The sequence below is a fragment of the Glycine soja genome, chromosome 20, assembly GCF_004193775.1.
Source record: "Glycine soja cultivar W05 chromosome 20, ASM419377v2, whole genome shotgun sequence".
NCBI lineage: Eukaryota > Viridiplantae > Streptophyta > Magnoliopsida > Fabales > Fabaceae > Glycine > Glycine soja.
Window position 1 is genome coordinate 10,888,427 of NC_041021.1, and position 9,853 is coordinate 10,898,279.

General features: G+C 31.4%; 1 protein-coding gene across 3 annotated transcripts; it reads left to right on the forward strand.

Annotated features, from left to right (window-relative positions):
- The first annotated feature begins 413 nt into the window (after window positions 1-413).
- On the forward strand, window positions 414-7,261 carry LOC114401555 (superoxide dismutase [Fe] 3, chloroplastic). 3 transcript variants are annotated; one of them, XM_028364088.1, is made up of 9 exons: window positions 414-538; window positions 1,711-1,820; window positions 2,643-2,720; window positions 3,788-3,979; window positions 5,574-5,745; window positions 6,148-6,221; window positions 6,308-6,334; window positions 6,453-6,476; window positions 6,712-7,261. In XM_028364088.1, the coding sequence occupies exons 2-9, from the start codon at window positions 1,725-1,727 to the stop codon at window positions 6,835-6,837; spliced, it is 789 nt and encodes a 262-aa protein (XP_028219889.1). In that variant the 5' UTR covers window positions 414-538; window positions 1,711-1,724; the 3' UTR covers window positions 6,838-7,261. The 3 variants fall into 3 exon arrangements, with proteins under 3 accessions (XP_028219889.1, XP_028219888.1, XP_028219887.1); XM_028364087.1 differs by lacking the exon at window positions 414-538 and adding an exon at window positions 641-821 and having other exon boundaries at window positions 6,695-6,783; XM_028364086.1 differs by lacking the exon at window positions 414-538 and adding an exon at window positions 647-821.
- Window positions 7,262-9,853: the final 2,592 nt, after the last annotated feature.

Consider the following 9,853-nt stretch of genomic DNA (forward strand, 5'->3'; position numbering starts at 1 on the left):
AGGGGAATATTAACAAGTAATTTGTAATTAATTTATCGCAAGATAATTTATAATAAAAATAGTTGATAATTTATAATTGATTTGTAACTAATTATTTTTATATTTTTTTAGTAAGGACTAAAAGGTAATTAAAATATAAATTATAGGAACTAAAAGGATCACTTTCAAACTATAGGGACTAAAATAAAATTAAAATACAAATTGTAAGGACTAAAAAGATTATTTTTAAACTATATGGACTAAAAGAAAATTAAAATATAAATTATATGACTAAAAAAACTACTTTCAAATTATAAGGACTAAAAATATATATTTGGTGAAACTATAGGACGAAATGAGTAATTTAAGCAAATTTCAATTAAGTCAAACAAATAACGGTAATTACACGTGGATGTTAAAATGTGTATGTTACATTATCTCTACTCAGCTGAACAACAAGCAACAACTTCACCATTCCCAAAGCCTGAAAGGTTTGGACTTTGAAGACTCTGTTCCCTCTTTTATGCGGGCATCACCAACAACACCCTTAGCGGTTCTTGTAACTTCCCTTTCCCCTTTCTCAAATTCCCGTGTTTGGGTTTACTGTTTTCTCTGCAACTTAGTTTTCTGTTTTCTTTTTTTTTTTGCTTCTCTCTCTCTCTCTCTCTCTCTCTCTTAATTTCTGCTACCAATTACTTCTATTCATTAAAATTGGGGTTTGCAAGTGATGTCTCTATTTGTTTCCATTTCATTTATGAACGTGCTTACACAAGTTCAAATCTTAGCTAATGTCATGGGACAAATTTATGCACAAAATGGTTGGTTTAGAATTTCAACAAAAGGTAGCATCTTTGGTGTCTTTGCAATCTTCTTTTGACTCCCTTTGTCTTTGGTTCACCATTATATTGAGTATTAATTTGACGGGTACGTTGTCGTTTGCCTTATTGAAATATCAAGTTCATAAGTATGGCAAGTGCTTGTTTAAATGTCTAAATGATTACACTCTCAGACTCACATTCTTTCTGTTTTGTCAGCATTTTGTAAAGTGTTTGACGGCCTTATCTCAAAGCTCCGTGTTGTTGTTGTTGTTGTTGTTGTTGTTGTTGTTATTGTTGTCTTTTTGGGATTGGTCATATATTTGTTTATATGCCTTGTTTGTGTAATTTTGGGTGAAATCGCAACTGTTTTTAGTTTTACATTCTGAGATGTTGTGCTGGTGTTACCTAGTCCATTTGCTAATTTCCATCACAGCCTTAATGCACTAAAACACACTGTATGCGAAGCTTAGAAGAGAGTTCACAATTACACTGGTTCAAAAACCATCTTTTGTGGTAGCAATTATGGGTTTCTATCGTATGTATATAAATATATTAGGTTTAACTGAAATTTAATATCTGGAAATCTGGAATCTGGAATCTGGAATCTGGAATCAATAGTAAATGTCAGGCGAATCCTTGGGTCAAGCTCTGTTCAATTGAGTTTTTTTGCCTATATGTCGTTGCCCCATTTGGGAAAGGCATGTGCTTGGGTTATGGGTGTTGGCTGACATCGGTTTTGTATTGAAAATGCTATGATTACTTTCTATTCTCCACTGCATTGTTCATCTAGAATGTGAAATTTAACTCAGATGTGAGACTTGTATCATTGAAATCTACATTTTGGTTTATAATGGTTGTTTTATGGAACATAATCAACTGAAATGATGCATTGATATGCTTTTGTAAATGCTAGGCAACAAAGTAGCAATGGCTTCCTGTTACTTCAATCCTATCCCTACTAGTTCTCATCTCATTTTGGCTGACTTATCTAGACAGTTCAAGATTCCCAAGCTTCTTCACAGGGTAACTTTCTGAGACTGATATTCGTTATCACGATGTCTTGCTGATTAGTGTTCCTTCTTAATTTATTGTAATTTCTTTAGCTACCTTTTCTAGTAATATACTTAATAAACATGCACATGCATTGCACTTAAGTTTCATTGTCTGCATTGACTTTTGGTATCATGTTTGTCTTTTGATTACTTTTGATAAATGAAGTTACATACAGAATTAAATAAGCATAATTTAACCTTTTTGGAAGACATGATAAATCATTGAATTGAGCGAGCCTATTGTTTTGCATGAACATGCATGAGCTATTATTATATTTCATAGAAATTGAAACAGATAAAGCTACAAAGTTAAGACCTATAATTGCAGAGTTTCTGTTGCCATTAGATGGGTTTTCATTATTGAAAGTCATAACAGTTTTTTAAGGAAACAAAATATGACTGTTAGTCCGACAAGGAAAGTAATTGAGTAAATGACTAATAGGCATAAAGTTGGAAATACTGAGGCTCTGTAGTGTTGATTTCTTGTAGAATAAGTTTGTTTTGTCAGTTCTCTATAATTTTTTGTGTAAAAGGTTTATGACAACATGGAGTGACTAATGGGATAGCATCATTCCATAACATAAAAAACTGTGAAGAGTCATTGGATGTTTTATTCTAAAGCATTTGGGCACGCTAAATGAAATTCGCTACCAGCTATGGGCTGCTTCTTTTGATAGATTGAAATTGATTTATGTGATTCTTGAATCCTGATTCGTCACAGGAGATTTCTTCCCTATGGAAACTTCCTTTCCTGATTTGTGCTGACATGTTTCCCTCATTGCATTTTAACCAGAAAAAGAGGTTTGATGGCTCACCTAGATCCTCAAAAATCGCTGCATTTTATGGCTTGACGACCCCTCCTTATGAACTTGTAAGTGATTCACTTTGTTGTTTGAATCCATGTTTTAGTTTGGAAATAATTATGCTGTTTTGGCCTATTTGCTTGGATTATTTGAGTCATCTAATGCAGCAGTAAGCTTATCAGAGAAATAATTGCATTCGTAGTTTAAATTGTATAAGCTAGTGATAGTTACAATGAATACTGCCACTTCAACCATTATAATGATAAAAAAAAGAAGCTAGGAATTGAGAAAAAGAACATTGTAATTAACAAAGGGATGACATTACATAGAAGGTTTTGTTTATGATGAAACATACAATTACATCCAACCTTCAATGAACTCTAAAATGTAAGTTACCATTTTGAATTGCCTTTTATGTGAAAATTTATTTCTGTTAGATAATTTCTTTTGATTGAAACCTTCTTTTTTTATTGAGACAAAGAGGTCTGTCTTCTGTTAGTATATCTAGAAAATATCTCATAATAACCTTATTGAGTCTTATATTTTAGAGTACCTTATATGATGTTTTAAGAGTTATTTCCAGATTTCATTATCTTTTCTGATTTATTTCCTTATTTGATTAGGATTAGCAGTCTAACACTTGTATAAATGAGTTAGTGCTTTTTCTTTTGTATCATGTCATTACCCAATAATAACAATATGATCTTATTATTCTTAGTATACCTTTCCTCTCTTTTCCTCCTTCCCTACTTAAGCTCTATAATTCAACGTGTTCAATTAATTTGTTGAGTTATCTATTGAGGATAAAATAGAAAACAAGGTACAATTACATTTTGCTGCATGTGAAACATATATTAAGATATTCAGAGAGAGCAGGAGAGGAAAATGACAACTAACTATAACTTTTTTAAGGAGGGCAGAGTTTAGAGAGATAAGAAAGTTTCCGTTGGCTGTGTAACCCAACACTGTTGGATTTATAAGACTTAGCCCATATGATATTGATAATCAGGAATCCTAGAACCCTATTGTAGCCCTTATAAACTGGATGCTCAACATTACTCACTGCAGCCACTAATAGGCCCTTTATATCATAATTGATAATTCTGACTTTATTTTGCTGCTTCATATTTCTTAGGATGCCTTAGAGCCTTATATGAGCAAGAGGACAATTGATATGCACTGGGGTGAATATCATCAGAATTTTATAGAAGGTTTGAACAAACAGCTGGAGAAGGATGATATACTGTATGGTTACACTTTGGATGAACTAGTCAAAGTGACATACAACAATGGGAATCCTCTGCCTGAATTCAACAATGCAGCTGAGGTACTTATTAGATTGATTGCTCACTGGCTTTGATCATTTTAAATTGATTCTGAAATTGCTTATTCATAAAAATATTGAAAATGCTCCAGTCTATAAAAATTAGGATATACATAATGTTGACAATATTAACATCATCTAAGATTTCCAAAATTAGTCTCACTCCCTTTAATTTTTTGTTTCTACACAAGACCATATGAATGGTATATATGAACAGAAAAGAAAAATTGGTGTGCAGGTGAGATTAATTTAGGTAAATCTCAAGTAAGTGTAATGTACTCCAATTTATTTTTTATTCAAAAAAATAAATAGAAGTTTTCTTTAGTTAAGGATCATAACTATATGAAATTTTACCTATGAAGTGCATAGGTATGATAATTGATTACATGTATTCAGTGGGAGAGTGAATAATGTTCATGATATGTAAACCAAGGGAAATATTTATAATAACACTATCAAAGCTTAGAATTTCATCTTTTAGCTTCAAAAAGTTATAAGGGGGTCTCATTATTGTGAAATACTGGGATATTATTATTCCATGTGGTTGCAGGGAGAGCTTGAACTTAAGATTAGGGACAATATTTTTACATGTTACTTGCCTATTGCTGTAGGATAGGAACTGAACATGGAAATTATTGCTAAGAAAAGCTCAATGTCTTTGAGGGTGGGGTACCCAATTCATATGGTTTCTTTAATTCCATCCTAGAAAAAAAGTAATTATTTTGATACTTTCTTTTTCTCCATTTATCTATTTTCCTGTTGTCTCTGTTTCTTTTTTTACTTCTATTTTTCTTCTATTAAAATATAGGGCTCTGAAAATTGTCTACAAACTGTAGATATACTAAGTTATGTTTGTGGTGATGTACAATTGGTGAGCACACTGTTGGAAGTTTGGCATCTGCCCTAGTTAAGATCAGAAAACCTTCTCCTGAGAGTCTCTTAGACTCTTCTAAAGACCATATGTTAGGTAACCCTGTTAGTTGTTAGTCACAATAGGTTCATTAGTTACCTATTTATTAGTTATATTGTCATTTAGTTAGTTATGTGAGATAGTTTCTTTAAAGCATGTTGCCTATAAATAAGAAGAGGGGTTGAGAGGGAAGGATATCTTGTTATTTGTAAGAGAATATGCCTTTGGCTTGGGAGGTGCAGTCCCTCAAAGAAGTACCAAGGGTGTGAATGTTCTATTCTTCTAATTAGGAAGTTGACCCCTATATTTCTGCAATACAGATACCAAATTTCTATCACCGTAGAAGTATTAAATATAACAATCTGAGTCTGAAACTAAATAAATATGATTTGGAAAGCACCATTTCCATTTGTCCTTGTCTTTATGAAATAATTTTCCCTTTTCTAGATTGTTGTCTTTTTTTCTCTTCAAATATTTTATCAAAATTTCATTTGGTTGTTTGCATTTTCTATAGTTGGCATGATATTAGGAGTAGTGTGTCCTATCTGTGTGAAGAAGCTAATCTTGTTTGGTTGTCTGATTGCTAATAATGATGAAATTACAATTGTGGTTTCTATCTGCTTTTATATTTGAATGCTGTCTATGTCAACTTTTGTTCCCTAATTAATTTTTGTCCCTTTTCCACAGGTTTGGAATCATGACTTCTTCTGGGAATCCATGCAACCAGGAGGGGGTGATATGCCCAAACTAGGTCTCCTTCAACAGATTGAAAAGGATTTTGGATCATTTACAAATTTTAGGGAAAAGTTTATAGGAGCTGCTCTCTCATTATTTGGATCTGGCTGGGTTTGGCTAGTTTGTAAGTTCCTTCCTAATTGATTCCCATCTGCGGTGTCCCAATATTTCTAAAACAATGTTCAAATTCCGTATTATCCTCTTAATATGCCATAAAATCTTTGGATTTCTCTTATTATATACATGCATAAATTTAATGTAAAATTTAAAAATAAGAGCCTCTGTTATGTTTTATCTGGAGTGATTATTAGATTCTAATTGAGAATATTTTATTATTCTATGAGTTGATGTAGTAACTAGTCTTTTCTCATTTCTGGTTGGTTTAGTTCCAGAACAATTGCGTTGTATTTCTTGGGTATAGTAGAACTATGCCGATATATTATTTTTAATGTAACCTTCTTGTTTGATATTTTTCTTTAATAATAATAATGTTGGTGATTGATGCTAAAATTCGTTGGTTGTTTAGTGAAGAGAGAAGAGAAACGACTGGAGATAGTCAAAACTTCAAATGCCATTTGCCCAATTGTGTGGGATGACATAGTAAGTTATTAATATTTCTATTTTCCTCCATAAAATATGTTTGAGTTAATATTGGATATGAAGCTAATTATTTTTTTCTCATGCAGCCAATTATCAATTTGGATTTGTGGGAGGTATGCCTCTCTCTCACTCTCATTCTCACTCCAACAACTCAAAAAATGCACATGCAAATTACTTAACAAAAACCTTTATATAGTCATCACTAACTGACTGTCTCTTTCTATACTGCAGCATGCATATTATCTGGATTACAGGGTATGTAACCATCATAAATCATCAGTTATTTTCCATAAAGGCATTAACTTAACAATTACAGAAATGCTATGAACACAGTTTTTTGAACATGCTCTCTGTTATTGGTTTAAATTTATTGAAAATGACAAAATTTTGTGGGTCTCACATCATATTTAATGATTCTTTCTCCTGATTTTGATAAATTTTTAATAAATGTTAGGAACACACTCCTCTAACAGTTGTGACTTTTGGACAGAATGATAGAGCAAAGTATGTGGATGTATTTATGAACCACCTTGTGTCTTGGGATGCTGCAATGGGCCGATTGACAAGAGCAGAGGCTTTTGTGAACTTAGGAGAACCTAAAATTCCTGTTGCATGAAATATTGAAACGCTTAATGATTACAGTTACAGGGGTGGCAATGGCCATATGGCATCTTAGGTGGAGTTGATAAAAGGAATGAGTAGATTTCACTCATCATATGAGTACATTAATACTGCCCCATGTGCTTCTTTCTGGTTGTCAAATTTTGCAGTGTTTAGGATTCAGGACAACTTGTAATTTGGGGGGATCTACTGAATTTAGAGGAGGCAAGGATTTCAATGTAGAACGAGAGAGAAAAAACAAGTTTGTTCTTGGACTTATTACAGTCTCATTGTATGAAAGTGTGAATGTAATTATTTATGTGGCAAGAGGCTACCAAATTTTAAAACTGACCCACAATTCTGAATGCAGTTACACTGATATAAGTACAACTCGAGGGGTTGTGTTAATCAGAAAAGAAAAGAAAATTGTCTTTGATTCAGCTTACTTTAGAGAAATGATACTTTAGTTTTGATAATTTCTTGAGGTTTTTTTTTTCTAAAAGTAATTGTTTCTCTTTAAAGAAGCTTTTATCAAACACACAGAAAATGACAGTCAAAAATGTGATTCCGGTTGTGACTGCATTTGCTTTGACTTCAAAGCTTATAGTCTTGTGTCTGCCTTCCCTTCATGTCTGAAATGAACTTTTGAGCAAATCTTTCGCATGTTGCACCTGTGGCTATTCATAGTTTGTCATGTTCTATTAATTCGGCTTGACCAAGCCCAAAAGTTAATTTTGACAAATTTAGACTACAAATTAGATTCAATGAATTTTGAGGATAGATTTAGGTTGTATATTTTTTTCATTTATGTTATATTTCAAGTAATCTCAATTTGGCTTGGTGTCATATATCCTTTAGAAAACTATATGTTTTAAACAATTACTAGTTGGGTGATCCATGAGATGCACGGGCTTATTTGCTTATTAGATTATTCTTAAAAAAATAAATAACTTTGAATTGATAGATATGAAATAAAACGACAATAACTTTTTTATAACCGTATTATAACTTGGTAGTAACGGTATTATAATGTGATACTCATTAATGATGAATATGAACAATTCAAAATAAAGTTAAAATAATCAATCAATTTTGCTTCTAGTTGATCGGAACAGTAAAAATTAGGAACTTTGATATGCCAAACTTTTCACTTCTACATTTGAAGAAAAAGATAGCATCACTGCTAGAGATAGACCAAATATACTAATTCGTAGTGCATTAGTATTTGCTAAAGGAGATTATTGAGCCAAATTTATCAAACTAACCACATCAAAAGGAAAATTGTCCCCGCTGACGCAACAGTAATAAATTATGGCTATTCTCACAACATTATAAACCATATCACAAAGAAAATAACAGAAGCACTTAATCGCATTTCAAGTTTTGAAATGTTTTTCAACTTGCTCTAATTCTTGTTCTCCACAACGAAGAAATTATTTATTCATATTCGATCTCAAACACCCTTACATACTTGATCTTTGCTCTTTGCTCCTATAAAAATCAGATTTTACTTTTGACTTTGTTCAATCACTATCATTTATATATGATCTATTAAGAGAAATCTCTAAATTAATGTTAAATACATCTAACAATTACCATAGATTGCAAGTACCTTCTTCTTTAACCAATCTCTAGAAGTGCATATTTCTCTCTTTTCAATAGAAGTACAATGGTTGCTACCTGTATATAGTTTTGCAGTTCTTGATAATATGAAGACTCCGCAGTCCGCATCAATAGTTTCTACCAAAGGAATGGGGAAATTATTTTCTCTGAAATATAAACAGACGAGTAATGATAAGAACCAAGGATATTTACAAAATCTAACGAATGCAGACAGATAACAAAGATTAGAAGAAAAAAAGTGTTCATATTTATATATTTACATTTCTCTTGTAAATTATTCAAAATAGTTTATATGAATTTTTTAAATCTTCAAGTTAATCTTTTGTCCCTAAAAAAGGTATATAATCTTTTTTAGGAAAATAATTATAACACGAAAGGTATAGAATTATATAATTATTATTAGTTGAATAGGATTTTTTTAAAAAATTTATAACAATGCATATTATATAAGATTAGCATTCAATGTATTATACTACATATATTTATAAAATTTAACACTTAAAACTAAAAAGTATTATATATATAATTTATAATTTGAATTGTGATAAAAGTTACTTAATATGACAATTTATTATAAAATAGTCAATGCTAATTTAAAATTAAAGTATATTACTATCAAATATGCATTATGTTGGTCACTTTTTTTCCTAATCTCATTCCTCCACGACCTTGAGGTTTGGACTCTTTATTTCTTCCTAGAGCATTTCCATGTTTCCAGCCTAATGAAATGTTCTATTGATTTCATGGATAAGAACTATGGTTATGTATTGTGTATTACTAATATTTAAAGATAATCAAATCGAAAGTCAAAATACTTTTTGTAAAATTAGTTACAGTATATTACTCTACGTCAATTGGGCCTCATAGCTTTCAAGTTTCAAAAGTTGCAGCGCTTGTATTAAAAATGTTCACTTCTCCCTTGAAAATGTTGACTTCTGCCTTAGAATCTTAACTCTTGGAAATGAAGTAGCAAGGGCTCAAGAAAATAATTTTCAACTTCAATTCCACACCAAAGAGCTTGTATCAATGACATTAAAATAATTTTTTTATAAGCCAAAAAATATTATTAAGGTCAATCCAGAACATAGCACCAGAAATGTAATGAACGGAAGCAACTACAAAACATCATCATCCACAAATTAACAAGCATAACCTCCCTCTTTATACCAGATCGAGACAAACCAAACTTAACAATGTCTAAGATGAAAGCAGCACAACCTGAACTTGTAACATACATCAATCTATGTTCCCGGCAAAGATAATAGAATAATTCATACATAAAGCAACAAAAGGTAACTATAAAATGCTACACTACGTTTCTTTTCCAGTTTTTTTTTTTTTTTACTTGTTGAAATTGTCCTCATCAAAGTATGTTGGCTATATTCGGTGAATTCAGTTGTGTATAATTG